The 16,105-nt window shown below is 40.9% G+C and overlaps 1 protein-coding gene across 1 annotated transcript in view; it reads right to left on the minus strand.

Annotated features, from left to right (window-relative positions):
- Positions 1–478: 478 nt before the first annotated feature.
- LOC121511476 (homeodomain-interacting protein kinase 1-like) overlaps positions 479–16,105 on the minus strand; it is a 34,731-nt gene continuing 19,104 nt past the window's right edge. Inside the window, exon 8 of the mRNA XM_041790201.1 lies at positions 479–730. Within this exon, the coding sequence (XP_041646135.1) occupies positions 479–730 (252 nt within the window). The remainder of the gene's footprint in view (positions 731–16,105) is intronic.

Here is a 16,105-nt window from a genome sequence, read left to right on the forward strand (position 1 = left end):
CACGAATGCAACCCCATACCATCAAAGATGCAGGCTTTTGACCTGTGTACTGATAAACAGCTGGATGGTACCAATCATCCACCAAGACATGGCTTCCATGGTTTCCAAAAAGAACTGCAAATTTTGATTTATCTGACCACAGAACAGTTTTCCATTTTGCCTCAGTCCAATTTAAATTGGACTGAGGCAAGAAGACAGTGCCATTTCTGAAACATGTTCACATATGGCTTCTTTTTTAATGCTACAGCTTTAACTTGCATTTGTGGAAGGCAGACAAATGTTGGAAGTGTTCCTGAGCCCATGCCATGAATCCCAGAACAGAAAAGTGTCTGTTTTTAATGCAGTGCTGCCTGTGGACCTGAAGATCACAAGCATCCTTGATGTTCTTGTGTTTCTAACACATGGGCCAGACGTAGCCATCAAACAGGCTGGGTGGATCTGGCACCGTAAAGTTCCTAGAGCACCAACTCTTTTTGCATCATTCGTACAGGATGGAAATAAAGTAACATTGGTTCAGCACATCGATCAAAGGTTCAAAGCCTTCCACAATTAGGATGTAAGTCTCCTCTTCCTTAGAGTCAAACTTTGGGACAATGTCAATGTCCAGGGTGTTATTAATGCCATGAGATTTCTCAAATTTCACTGGGTTCTCCAGCCATGCGTACTCCATCGTACTCATCATGTCCAGAGCAGCAGCTTCAATCTGATCATGGGGCTTGAAGAAGTCATCCTGATGTACCACACAACAGCTGGGTAGGTTTTTGATCAGTCTGGATGTCCCTTGCACACAGAGATTTCTCCAGACACTCTGACTCTTTTGATGATTATATGAACTGTAGAACAATGGGACATATTTTACCCTTTTAAGATAAGTCTGTATTGTTCTCAGAGGTCTCCAAAACATGCCTGTGAAGTTTGTTACTGAAAATCACTCCAGTATTTGATTTTTGCATGTCTAAAAACCCCTCTGTTTCAGCCCTGCTCAGAAGGAGCTGTTCCTGTGTCTGACTCTGCCCCTGACCACGGCCCCTCTTGGGAAAGGAATGTGGCTTAATGGATGTGGCTCTCCTGATCCTCCTAAAGGACGGTGGAACTTTATTACAAGAGGGGAGGGACAACCAAAACTGGGGGCAGGGCTAACTCCCCACATGACATCATAAAGGGACAATCTGAGATGGCTTGTTTCAGCACATATTTTCTAAAAGGTGGAGAAAGAAATAGGGGTTTCTGGTACTTGGGGGGATTGTAGGCCAAGGGCACATATTTTTTGTTAAAAAAACATGAAAAAAATGATTTTTGCATAATATTTCCCCTTTAAGGCAAGTTTTACTGTGCTGTAACAAACTGTACAACCGTACATTATTGCTAAAATTACCTAAAAAAAATAAGTTACCGTAGCATGTTTTAAAGCGGTGGTTTTTTATGGATATGGATATGCTGTGCCGGGACATTTTGGCTTGATCTTAGGTATGCCTTGGACAAAATAAGGTTGGAAACCACTGCTGTAGATGGTGGGATAGTCAAAGTCTCTGCAATTTTACATTGAGGAACACTTTTTGAAATTGTTCCTGAACAAGTGCATATCTTAACCTTGTATAGACTCTGCCTGTCTCGTAATTTTTGTTCAGGCCAGTTTCATTAGTTTGTTTTTTTAAAAACATTCTGTTAAACCACAATTCAAAAGCAATGTCTGATTTACATTAGTTAATTTCAGGACATTTTTTGTTCGTATTAATCTGATCAATTTCAAGTTATTTCTGTGACTATTGTGGGTTTTTCTTTCTTTAACGGAAGGATACCAGCTATTTTGTCCACTACTGTTTATAGTGTCTCGGGGTCACGGGGGCTGGCGCTTATCCCAGCTGTCATTAGGTACACTCTGGACTGGTCAACAGCAGGGCTGACAAACAACCAGGCATGCTAACGCTCACATCTACAGCCAATGCAGAGTCACCAGTTCACCTAATGAGCATGTCTTTGGTGGGGGGAGGAAGCCGGAGTACCCAGAGAGAACCCACGCATGCATGCGGAGAACATGCACCCCTGCACCGCCATGCAGCCCCAATTGAGACATCTCTAGTCAAAAATTTTCTCCTCATGTATTTATATAAGGAACTAATACTTAAAGTGCTGACTTGTCCCTGCTATTTGAATAAGTCTTGACATTTAATATCATATTTCACGTTTAGGCTCCATTTCTGTTAATACTTAATACTTGAAGTGTCAGTCTTATCCTAAATGTCTAGACTTTATGTCCTTGATGTAAATTAGTCAAATACTCCCTCTCTCTCTGCCCAGTCCTGCTCTTTCTATACAAATGTAAAACATTTTGTCTTTAAGGGTCTTTTGTTTGAACTTCTCGACTTTCTGAACCTGTTTCACATAAGAAGTGATGAAAGTTGATGAAATATCTGAATGATGTTAAAAGTGGGGAAACGTTAAATCTTCCACTTCACTTTTTCTCTCTTGTAGAATAAAAAATGCATATCATACTTAATGACGAGATCAGTGTGCTTGAGCTGAATATCAAAACTACAATTTGAAGCCACCAGACCAAGCTGTGACTGAACCTCCGCTAACATCCCATCGCCACAGACACCCACCAATTACAGCCTGCTTTTCTTTTCAGGGTCATTATAATTAATGACAGTCTGGAGCGCCGTTATGAGCCTCTCAAGTCCTTCACAGATAAAAGCCGTTTGGCATCTGGGCTCCGCCGACACTGAGGCGGCTGCTTACAGTGAGCCACCACTGCCACCATGGCCGCCGCCTCTGCTGCACGATACGATGAATATTTAATTAATAATTAGTCATGTAATTCCTCCTCAGGAGTTATTATCCCTCAAACTGGTTTGTGAATTTAATTATTAGCAGCCTTTTTGTTTCCACGTCCCCCTCATTACTGTCAGGATTGATGTAACATAAACTTCATTAAAAATTAAAGTGGGATTCTTTAATTACGAGGCCGCCCTCGCCGAAGCCAGAATTAGCCAACTCAGTGATGTGCAAATGAGAGCATTATTTAAGAAACATGCTGGAAGTAGTTATGCTAATTCACCGGGGTTCACAGTGGCAGACCTTTCCACTCGCGGTTGCATATTCATTAAATGCACTATGCAAATTTAATGTAGCAGCCTTAGTAATGCCTTGTTAATTTATTCAGATTTATTGAGTAAGACTTGTAAAAAGTACCAATTTAATTAGCCCATCTCCTCGGATGGCGGCCGGTGATCGCTGAGCTTTTTAAAAAGAAGAAACATCATGTTTTACAATTCACAGCCTTTAAAGGGGGATATTTGCCGCACTTATGGGGACGCTCAGAGAGAAATCACTTAAACTGCTGCTCGCATTCCCATGGGGAGGATGGAGGAGGAAATGAAGCCGTCTGCTCTGAGTGAAGTCCGCAGCTCTAACGGCTCCGGCGACAGCAGAGAGGCTGTTAGCTCCACGTTTGGATCGACCCGGGAGGTGTTGTCTGACGGCAGATCCCAGGACGCCAAACGCCAAAACATCACCAGAGGAGCCGTCAGACCAAAAGATCTCAAAAGACAATAAAGGCTTCAAGTCCCTCACACGTAACAGAGAAAGGTCACAAGGTCAGGAAAAGAGTTGAGGCAGAGTTCAGGGCTTATGTCACTGGTGAGAACCTTAGCTCTTTAATCTAAATTTGAGAAATGAAGAAAGATGATGCAAAAACAAAGGAAGGAAAGAAAAGGGGGTAAGGAGCTCAGATAGTAGAGCAGATATCCCATATTCAGACACGCCTTTGGATTATTTTTATGCACATCTTGCTGTCTTTTTTAGATGTTTGAGTTAAAGAGAGGCTGACAAAGCATAAAACAAGCACAGTTTAACCCTCATTGAAATACTTGGAACTTAAAAATTTCAGTTGAGGAAATATTATCTGTGAACAACTTTTCAAAAACGACAAACATATTGTACTGACATGTCTACACTCACCATGGTTTGCATTATGCAGCTCTCAAGGAGTTTACTCCTCCGTAGTGGCTACGTCACGTATTTTGTTGCTCTGATTGGCCTGTAAAGATGTGACAGAAAAGATGTTTAACCAGTCCCCCTCTGAATTCTTTTCAAAGGCTCTGCCCTTTCCCAAACGCTGTCTGTGGAAGGTTAGAGTTCTCCCTGTGTGACCTTGTTCCAGCCTTTATTTCTAGTGATTGATTCACAGTGTTTGACCTGCTTGTGTTTTGACTTAGCCTTTAGCCTACTTCTCTGGATTTGTTTGCCTGGTTTATTCTGCCTCTTTGTGTACCAAACTTGGACTGCATTAAACAACCTGCCTTTTTGAACAACCCTAACAAGGCTACATATGAATCCTTGTCTTGAGTCATTCCTTGTTTGAACAATGTACGATTCATTGCCTGTTTGTGGTAAAAAATAAATAAATCCTATGAAATGTGTCCATATAAAAATGCTAATAATAGAAAATAAAGATAGAGTCTAATGAGTACATTAACTTACACATTAAAAACTTATTTAAATACAAAATGTTCTTTTACAAGACATGGTATGGTTGTCTTCAAATTCTGACCTCTTTTACAGGGCTGGCTTCAGGATACTTTATAAATCATGGTGATGCAATCAGGTTGATCTTATAATTCCAACAGAACACCAATTTAGCAATTAGAATTTTTTATGACGGAATATTTCATGACATTCATCCCCACTATAGAGTACTGTTATCCAACATTAACTAGTTATTTGTCAAGAAAATGCCCTTAGTAGCCTCCAATTTTCACATAGCAATCTGCCAGTGAATCGTACTGCGGAGCAAATCGCTCCCTTTCTAGTTCATCAGAGCAGTTCCATAGCTGGCACTCCTGTCTGGCAGTGGCGTGTGCCTGGATCACCACTTCACTATGCTTCGTTCCAGATATGCTGCAGGCCTTTTCTTAAGCGCTGGGCACTACCATTCCGCTTCAATTCCTGTCTATCAGAAAGCTTCGAACAGGAAGTCACAAGCGTAGAATATCCGGTTCAAAATACAACACAATGCACGGACTCCCAATTGCACATCATCACTACATCAACATTACGTCTCATCCTGCAGCAAGACCAAAGGGTCACCAATAGGTCAGTGGGTCAGAGAGCTACAACGGCGCCATTGACGAGGAAAGTTAACTTTTTAGGACATTTAGCCAAAGAATTTTTCATAAAACCACAGATCCTTTAAGCAAACATTAACCCTTTAACTTCCTATTGTACTCCCCCAATGCAGAAGCAATAATATCATAGACTTATGCCAGACAGGATGAAAAATTAAGCCCAAAAGGTAAAATAGTGCGCTGTTGACATACTATTCCTGCGTGAACTCACAATTCTCCTGTGATCTCTGCCTGCTGATCCGCTGTGGCGCAGCACTCTAGACCTGGTTCCAGTGGGCGAGGTTGCTCACCTTCGATCGGAGCAAACCCGGTGCACGGCGCAGTCCTCCTATGTGGAAATTGCGGGTAATGTTGCTAGATTAACTGGACATATATCCTAATATAAACAACATTTTACACTCTTAAATCGATGTTAGGTCCAAATATGGTTCCTCTATTTTTCATGCTAAAATTTCAGTAATTACTAGAAATCCTATGCAAACAAAACCTGTCATGCCATTTAGAACTACTATTCACCTTTAAAATGAAGAGAAGTCTAGCTCGATGAGACTGATATGTGAATGTGGAGTAAATGGGTAGGTGTGACCAGCGGTGTTAAAGCACTATGAGTACAATACCAGCTCTAGTCTATTTACCATTTTTCCTTTTTAATTACTAATTTTACTCCACCTGTTGTCAGACGGGCCTGGTGCATGCTGTTTATGTTAGAGTCATATGCTCTCTAGAGCCAGGCATGCTGCCTCATTGTGCACAAGCTACGGTCTGCTTAAATCTTTCTTTGTGGTGTTCAACTTTATTATTCTTCAATAATCAAGCTGTGAGAGGAAAGAGTATTCAAACAAGTTTTGTTAAGTCAGGGATGAAAATTTCCTGCATCTCCTCACTACAACTATAGACTTCCCATTTTACTGACGACAGTGTCTTTAACCTTTAAAGACCAGAACTTTTGTTTGGAATGTATTTTTAGTTTTTCCCTCGTATTTGGGATAATTTTGACCTGAGTTTCAAGTTTCAAAGTTCAGCCTTGACTTTGAAAACAAGTTCATTTTGAAATTAAGTTAAAAAATGGAGTTCAGTATCAACACGAATTCCCTTAAAGTAAAGAAGAAAAAAAAAAGTACCTAAAATTTCTGTGAAAATTCTTCAATATATTTTCAAAGTTTCTCATAAAAAAATCATAAAATTTCTTTAAATAGTCCCCAAATGTTTCAGTGAAGCTTTTATCATGAAGCCTTAATCTAATTTTATAAAATGTCTCGAAAAATTCAACTTAAATTCCTGAAAATGACAATAAAAATCTTCAAAATGCACTAATAAATTCCATTAAAAATGGTGGAAAAATTTCACTCAACATGCCAAAAAATTGCCATTAATTCCCAGAAATATTCCAATCAAATCCCCAAAAGTAAAAAAAAATTAATTTCCCATATTTCTGTCAGCATACCTAAAAACTTTGAAGAGAATTTTCCCCAAAGAATTCAAATAAAATTCCCCCAAAAATTACAAATACATTTCCCAAATCAACACAGAAATGACTAAAAAATAATAATAAAAAAAATCCCCCAAACATAAAAAAACAAATTTTTATGCACATACTCAAAAAAGCTTTGCAAAAAACTTCCAATGAAACTCTCAAAAATACACAAACATCCCAAATTTTTCATGAATATTCTTGAAAATTTCATATCAAATTTTCCCAGTATGTCAAATGAATTACTTTAACTTGAATTTTCTAAAAAATTCCCAAAAAGAGAAATTTACAGTGTTGTAGGAAAGCCAGAATGTGATGTCCTTGTATGTGCATGCCGGGTCTAAAGAGGACGTGTTTTGACCCAGACAATTTGTTGTCCTATTTACCAGCCAATAGTTTAGTTACTTTTACTTGCTCTATAGTCGGTGTGTTGTTTATGAAGAGTTGAAGCTCCGGCTCATGCGTCAGAGAATGATTTGAACCAAATGTTCATGTCTGCAGCAGCTTTATTCCACCATATCTAGCATGTTCAGGGACTATTTGGGATTTTTCTTTACAGTAACTTTAATAAAAGTAAATTTGACTTTTAGAGCATAGAAGTTTGTTGTCTGAACAACCTCAATCAGCTCTTTTTTTTGCAAATCTGTGTTTTTTGTCTTCTGAATCTTCTGAAATGAACAGATAAAGGGGCACATTCAGTTCCGTGTGGACTCCTTTGTGATAACTGTCTGATCATTGCCCTTAGACACTAAGCTTTTCATACCACAGTTGGAGGATCAGCTCTGCAGCAGGAAAAGCCGATGAGTTAATAAATGTTTTGCCTGCACTGATCCACAGTTCACAGTTTGTTCTCCTTTACATTCACCTGAGCAGGCCTGCGGCTGATCTCAGGAGTATTTACTCGGAGAAACAGAAGCTTCATGTCTGCATCAGCTCGTATATCAACACGTCAGAGTCTCTGCTCATATTTTTCTTTCTGTCTCTCTGCTGCCGGTGTCTGGCCCTCGTTCTCAGCGGTATTAGGTGGAAACAGATTGGTGAGTCAGTGGAATAAACCCACAGATAACCTGCAGGAAATCCCTTCACAGGGAGTTACTGAGTTGTCTCAAAGAAAAATGGAATAACAGTCTTGTTTAAGGTCAAGATTTGCTGTGCAGGGGCTCGGCTCAGACATAAATGCTCGCTAATACCCAGTCGGCTGATTGCTTTGCTCTCCAGACGATGTCAATTTTTGTCCGAGGAGCGGTGGGCACGATTGGTATTAAGGCGGCAGCGTGTCGAGGGCCCTTGTCGGCATGTTCGCTCACAGACGAGTCCTAAAGCCCGGCTCTATTATCAGCTGAGCCTGGAGGAAGGCGGCTGGCAGCTCCAAGAGTAATAGCACATTACATTCTTAATGTTTCTGATACACAAGACGCTCCTTGTACAATTCTCCAATGATCCTCACACAACCGTTTTGTTTTCTTCCTGTTGTTGTTTAGTCTCATTCCTCCGTCCTCCTCCCCCAATGTTTCAGCACGGACTCGCCACGCCGCATTCATCACAGCGAGTGTAGCGTCTAGGGAGGACACGGCCGACAAGGAAGTCATTAGAGAGGATGAATCTGTTGTATTTACACCACTGTTATGCAATAATAAAGACAGAAGACGGTGCGGGACAAAAGGAAATGATGGTCTTTACACAGCACAGTCGTTTGGCTTCAGAGTCAGAGCTGCTTAGAAAGAGACGCTGTGAGGAGAGTCTGATCCATCTGCAAGATGGGAAAACTAAACAACAACACAAACTCAGACATAGAGAAGTATTATTTATTTTTATTATGTTCTATATATGTAAAATTGTGATGCCTCCTTTGTCTCAGGAACCTTTATGTATATGCAGTTGGTCACCTAAACTTTTAAAAATATGAAAAACTGGATGAATGTAAAAAAAAATATGTGTTTGAGGTGTGATTTTTTTCATGCTGAAATCTACAGTTGCAAGAAAAAATATGTGAACCCTTTGGGATTTCTTGCAATAACCTCAACCAAACGTTTCCTGTAGTTGCAGGTCAGAACTGCACAACGGTCAGGAGGAACTTTGGACCATTACTCTTTACAAAACTGTTTCAGTTCAGCAATATTCTTGGGATGTCTGATGTGAATCGCTCTATTGAGATCATGCCACAGAATCTCAATCTGGTTGAGGTCAGGATTCTGACTGGGCCACTCCAGAAGGCGTATTTTCTTCTGTTGAAGCCATTCTGTAGATGATTTACTTCTATGCTTTGGGTCATTGTCCTGTTGCATCACCCATCCTCTGTTGAGCAGTTTTCCTGCAAAATGTCTTGATAAACTTGGGAATTAATTTTTCCGTCAATGACAGCAATCCGTCCAGGCCCTGAGGCAGCAAAGCTGCCCCAAACCATGATGGCCCCTCCACCATATTTTACAGTTGGGATGAGGTTTTGATGTTGGTGTGCTGTGCCTTTTTTTCTCCACACATAGCGTTGTGTGTTCCTTCCAAACAACTCAATTTTGGTTTCATGTGTCCACAGAATATTTTGCCAGTAGTGCTGTGGACCATCCAGGTGCTCTTTTGCAAACTTCAAACGTGCAGCAATGTTTTTTTTTTGGCTTCCTCTGTGGTGTCCTCCCATGAACTCCATTCTTGTTTAATGTTTTACTTATTGGAGATTTGTCAACACGAATGTTAGCATGTGCCAAAGACTTCTGTAAGTCTTTAGCTGACACTCTAGGATTCTTCTTCACCTCATTGAGCATTCTGTGCTGTGCTCTTGCAGTCATCTTTACAGGACGACCACGCCTAGGGAGAGTAGCAACAGTGCTGAACCTTCTCCATTTGTAGACAGTCTGTCTTACTGTGGACACATGAACATCAAGACTTTTAGAGATACTTTTGTAACCCTTTCCAGCTTTATGCAAGTCAACAATTCTTGATCGTAGGTCTTCTGAGAGCTCTTTTGTTCGAGGCATGGTTCACATCAGCAAACTCAAAACTGGTGTTTGTTTTTTATAGGGCAGGGCAGCTTTAACCAACACATCCAATCTCATCACATTTATTGGACTCCAGGTTGGCTGACTCCTGGCTCCAATTAGCTCTTGGAGAAGTCATTAGCTTAGGGGATCACATACTTTTTCCACCCTGCACTGTGAATGTTTACATGTTTTGTTCAATAAAAAACATAAAAACATCATTTTTTTGTGCGGTGCTAGTTTAAGCAGACTGTGTTTGTCTATTGTTGTGACTTAGATGAAGATCAGAACACATTTTATGACCAATTTATGCAGAAATCCAAGAAATCCCAAAGGGCTCACATACGTTTTCTTGCAACTGTAAACTTAGATGAGTGAGAAGGAAATGCTCAAAATTAGAGCTTCTATCTGACCCAAACATCCAGATCTGCTCGACCAGAGCCATGTGTTCTCTCCAGTCAGGCCAACGAACACAATAGAAGTGTGAAAAAGAGAAATATTTGTCTTTATAGTATTTTGTCTTGAAAGTCTATAAATGTTTACTTTGTTAGATAAAGTGCTCTCACTGTATGGGGGGAGAACATTTGTTTGTACCACAATGGTTTAGATTATATTTAGGAAAAACCCTTACTGCAGACTGCCTGGTGCATCTCATTTGATTGACAGATAGCTCGACAGGCAGAAGCTACATTTCTGTCAACCAGAATAATAGCTAGCTAGATGACAGGAAGTTGAGCTTCGTGTGTCTAAAGTTCAGTTGAGACTGCAATCTCAATATGGAAGCCGCCATGGATTGGCTTCCAAATCAGTTTGAGTCCACCTATTGTAAGCAGACAGCTGACATCACACAGGGTTTGTCCTATTCTTTCTACACTTTATGGGCTGGAGCAGTACAGGACCAAGGTTGATGTGGAAAAGTGGCATATGCTTCGATATCTGACCTGACCTGAATTGTAGAAGATTGACTAGAGGGGGTGTAATTTGCTCGTGTGTGGATCACTGTACAGCTGGAGTATGTGAACTTTGAGGTTCAGACTGCCAGCGTGAGCACAGTGTCACAAGCAAGATAAATCGCTCAGTTATACTTCCATTTTGTGCTTTTTAGTTTGGCAGTCTCTGGAGAAACTCACCTTGTTTGTTTGGTATGTGTTTGTATTGATTTTTCAGGTTCAGTTATACAAAGATCAAGTTTTGCCCAGCGATTCCACTCAGTGAAATCAATGGTTTCCTCAGAGATGAGGTCCCACCTCCTCCTCTGTAACTTTGGGATGCAGCAGCAAGCAAAATTCTGTTTGCCCACTCTGATTAGACCAGAGTCAGCCTTCCTGGGGAACCTCAGCCACAATATCAGGGTTGCGAACAGAAGATGATGGTCACTACTAAAGAAATGGGCACTTTTGAAAACCCTGCAGTCCCCGAGCAGCCTCCAGCATCTGTCTACAAGTACATGGTCAATCTCCTTATTCGTGATGCCATCATTGGTATAATGATCTAGCAATCCTCAAACTCCAATTGCTGGCAAGGTCAAGGAGCATTGAGGAGCTGTCATCCTGCTGTCCAGAGCTGTGTAGACCTATCACATGCCTCGTAGGCCTCCCTGTCAGTGCCAGTAGAAGTCACCAAGAACAACCAGGGCATCACCTCTGAGATCTAATAAACCACAAAGTTTAGCCTGGAGTCCTTCCTTTACAGAGTTCATCCCTGTTGGAGCTCAGACTGCGACTGAGGCCAATGAATGGGTCGTTCTGGCATCCAGTAAACACTCATTGACAGGCCTTACCTCCGATATCAATGGGGCCATTCAGCTCACAATCACCAGGTCCACCCTCTGAGTGGGATGTCCATTAGTGTGGCTGGGCCAGTAGTATGTGTATCAACCCGCAGTAGTCTCACCAGTGCCGGGGCACCTCACCTCAGACAGGGCAGCAACAGCAATCCCAAGCCAAGCCAGCTCCCTCAACTTCACAGGTATGCGAGAGTCCTCCTGGAGAGAGGCCATGTCCTAAGGGGACCAGGGAAGACTGCCTCATGTCTGGATGAAGCAGTTGAGAACCAGTCGATGACACCTCATCCCGACAAGTAATATCTACCCCTGTGCAGATCTTCCATTCATAGGTGTGATGTAGTTTAAGGGTGCAAACCCCACCTGAGGCCCCCGAGGCAAGGGATGCCAACCCCCTTTCAGCTGCGTTAGCAACTGCCAACAGTGCAAGGCTGATCTTAACTGCAGACTTGAGCATGGGGCGATGATTTTGCTTAGTAAGACATTGTGGCATTCCAAGTATGTAAGCAGATAAAAGTCAGGCAAGAAAGACATGCAAGGGATGTGACATGCATCCAGTCTAAAGCTGTTACAGTTGGCCTGTAGCCTTCAGCTATCCTCAGGTTAACTGGTGCTAATTTAGTGGTTGAGAAAAAAAAAAGTTAAAAATTAAAAGGGCCATTAAGATATATTTTTCTTCAAAAAGCAATTGGATTTTTTAACGATGCATTGCTCATTTGAATGCAGCACTTTAACATGATAGCTGTTTATACTGGAGCAACATTTAATTGTTCAAGAAAAAGAAAACATTTGGAAAATAGAAGCTAAATATTAACTAAATTGTAGGAAGTGTACCAGTACACCCAGCTCCTCTGTCTACTTGTATACTTTCTGTTAAAGCTGCTGAATTACTTTTCCTCCACAGTTAAAGAACACAAGCTTTTAGTTTGTCCTCCTCCATGCATATATTTGGAGCAGAACTTCATTTCCTTTGCTGCTGACTAAACAAATAAAAGCTGCCTAATAAATAAGGATTCAATTATCAAAAGATTAGTGTGTGATTTTGTTTTGATATTAACTTTGGTTTAAAAGCAGCACAGCTCCGTGTCGCTCCCGTGTTCATGTTGTAATTAAATCAAAATCCTCTTCAAACACATCAGAAACCAAAGCGTCCGAAGTGAGAGAAACTACGAGACTCCGTGTTTGAAAGTGTTTTTCCAGGGCTTAACCAGCACACACTTTCAATTAAATCAAAGAAACTTCAATGAAACTGCAGCAGAAAACAATCTGAGCCTCTAATCCAACAATCAGAGGAGGATCCTCAGGCACCATTTTCTTTGTAACAGACCCTGAATGCAGCACGGATCTCTGGACTTATCACTGTCTGCTTCGCTTGATTAAAAAGTTTGACAAATTTCTATTCAGCTTTTAGTTTCTTTAAAGGGCTCGAAGTCCAACCAGAGAAATATGAAGCAAACTCTTGAATACGTTTGTGTTGTATGATGGACCAGAGACCAGTTATCATATCCTGAGTGAGGCTTAACAAATGCACTTTAACATTAGAAATGGACTGTGTTTAAAAGTTTTCATACAACCTTTAATTGCTGACAATTTGCATGTGCAAAGCAAGATAAATGAAGACTGAGAAGAGCTACATGTGGAAAAGTCAAACAGCTATACGCATACTTGATATATTTGCGAGTGCTTTTTCATCACTTGTGCAAAACATTTTTCTAATTGATTGTGAACTTCTGCAACCATTGATGAAAAGATATGCTCCACACTTGCATAAACAACTTCTAAATTTGTCACGTATATTGATGCTGCTTCCTGTCATCACGAGTCAACACTTTGCTCATCCTTGATCAGATCATCAGACAGCCTGTTGCTAGTGGTGCAGTGGTGTGTGCAGAAGTGGGTAAACTCTACATGTATACACTCTTTGTGGGTATACTCTTTATTTAGAGGTGGGAATACCCTAGCAAGACCAAAAAATAAGTGGGTATACACTGTAAACCCATGTTTACCCAGCACTACACCACTGCCTGAAGCCCATTATGCATTGATCATGTCCATCTAACTTTCCATACATGCTTTTCAGCTTCTGCCCTTAAATCTGCACAATACAGTAATGAGGAGCTTATCTCTTTTCATTTATTAAATAGTCTGTTCAGTGCTGAATTAATGACAAAATAAGAGGAACTTTGTTCTTTAATTTCCAAATGAGACAATAGTGTATAACAGCATTAATCCACAATCTGCTCCTTTCTGTTTCTCTTTATCAAATAGGATATCGCCAGAGTTAAACCCAGTCTAGTCCGCTCATTGGTTAGTGCATCAAATCAAAAAACAGCTGTCTTTTGCCACAACTACCTTTGCAAGTACCAATAACAACCTCTCAGTAGCATAAAGCAGTGAGGAACCTGTCTTCCCCTTCAGGCGGGTGGTCCCATAAGTGTTTGATGAATATGGAAATAAAAGTCCAAAAACTCGTTTTTCAGGCATCTTTACATATTGAAAATTGTTAAATTTAAACGCCATACTTATCCCCCTTAAGGTTGAAAACCACTTAGCACTGTAAATCCCCATGCCAGGGGTTATCACACCTCTGTGTTTGAGTCACTTTACATTCATTGGTCTGTTATGTAAACCAGAACAGTAAAATCACATCAAATGTTGAGCCACAGTGCTCCAGTCTCCATGGTTGGACACATTTTGGATCTGAACCCTGCTAAAATCTCAGAACAAAGAATGCAAGGAGGAAAAAGAAAAAAGATTTTTAGGCAATTCATCTGAACCAAGAGTTACTGCTGCTGGTTAAATATGCTCTAGTTTATGCTGAATTTGTCATGTTTGTTTTCAATCCATAACTATTTGATTTAACTTTACATTTATATGGATTCCCGCTGTTTGATGTGCAAACACGCGGCAGCTTCTGAACAATGAAGCTGTGAAAAATAACAGAGTGAAAATGACACTTTTATCATCATTATTCATTTGAATCATGTGAGCCGATTCTTCCACTTATAAATCTACCAAAGCTGGGAGTGTTTGATGCATTTTTGCAGGTGTAAAGCAAAATAAGTGCGAGTGGATGCAGAATCAAGATGAATGCTGAGCGCAGACAGACGGCGGCTGATGAAAACTCAGCAGGAGGCCACTCCATCTTAACATGGCCGTCCTGTGTCTTATGATATCTTATCATTAGTTTCCCTGACAGTGATGGAGCAGCCACCGTCACCCCCCTCAGCGCCGCGAGCCGTGTATAAAAGTAACCTTCTTTCCATAATAATGGCCATTCGTCACTTCTTTAACTGTCAGAGGACGAGGGCCGCAAACAAAGTGGGATTTAACAAGGTGTGTGTAGAGCCAGGAGAGATGCTGGGGGGGCGGTTAGGCCATTCAAATGGTCCTGTTCTGTTAGTGAGACAATCTGCCAACATTACTGCTCTGATGTGTTCAGGGAGCGTGGGACCAAAGAGAAACGATGGAACCAAATGGGTCCTGTGGTTGTTAAATAAGAAAGGGAGGAAGCGCGAGGGATCCCTGAAGATGAGTCTGTTGTGTTTCTGGAAGTGGACTAAAACTTTCAGAGGTGAAACTTTGACTTTCACAGGAGAGTTTCTCACCTCCACAGGGTCCGTCTGCACAGCGTTTCATCCCGTAGCCAAGGAGGGACCTGATTGTCCCTCCTTGGCTAAAGCTTGTACGTCCACAGAATGCACCGCAATCCATCTGTGGTCCAAGCCAGAAGTAATGTTCTGTTCTTCTTGAGATATGCTGAGTCTGTTTTCAAAATAGACGCATCTAGCACGTGTCAGGTTGTAGTAGTTTGACCCAAACAAGTTGCAAGTAGACTGACCCAAACAGAAAGTTAGACATGGTCAATTATAAGAACAAAAAAGCTGCCCCATAGCGACCACAGTAACTGTCAAAGGACACCTTATATATAAGGCAAATAAACTGTTAGCCATGTTAGCAGTGGCAAGTCAAATCCTTGACACATTACCGGAGAGGAGAAGATTGCCCGGCTAATAACAAAAAAGGGGACTTGATGTATTTAAAGTCTTATGGAAGGAGAAGACTTCTTCAGACTAAAGGTTTTTGTCAAGCCCAGGAAAAGCCACCCCACGGCTACAAACAGCTATGTGAGTGGAACAGACATGAAAAGAGCAGCAGAACTGAGTACCAAGTACAACGTACCAGTACCAGTGACTATTACTACAGACATGTAAACAGATCTTTACTTTCCAAGTTTTGTTCTGTGGAGAAGTTGATGGCGATGACCAAATAAAGCGTGGACCCTCTTGTTCATAATAAGAAGCTCCATGTTGATGACTGTTGTATTCTACAGTTTAGGTGGAACTGCATACAATTACTCTGAACCTTCCAGAGCCAACAGATTGATCAGATGCCATGTCTGTCATCAGGCAGATCTATCTTGCAAAGTATCAAGCTACAATGTTTGCTAGATCTGAGAATCAGGTGTGAAAAGTAACTAATTACTTTTACTCAAATTGCTGTGCCACTACATTTTAAAAAGCATCAAATACTTTCTACAAAATAAATAAATAAATAAATAAAACTAAACTAAACATCAGACGGATGGGATTCTAGCTTTCTGTTAATCACATACAACTGTACAGGAGTTTGGCTTTTATTGGATATAAGGTCATTTGACTGCACAGCTACGCAGTAGCTACTATAGGGTGCATAGACTAGTCAAGTATTCAACTAGTTTTTACTGCTGTGTGATGAAGCTTTTTGCTTGCAT

This window comes from Cheilinus undulatus, linkage group 1 (assembly GCF_018320785.1).
Source record: "Cheilinus undulatus linkage group 1, ASM1832078v1, whole genome shotgun sequence".
In the NCBI taxonomy this organism is placed as follows: Eukaryota; Metazoa; Chordata; class Actinopteri; order Labriformes; family Labridae; genus Cheilinus; species Cheilinus undulatus.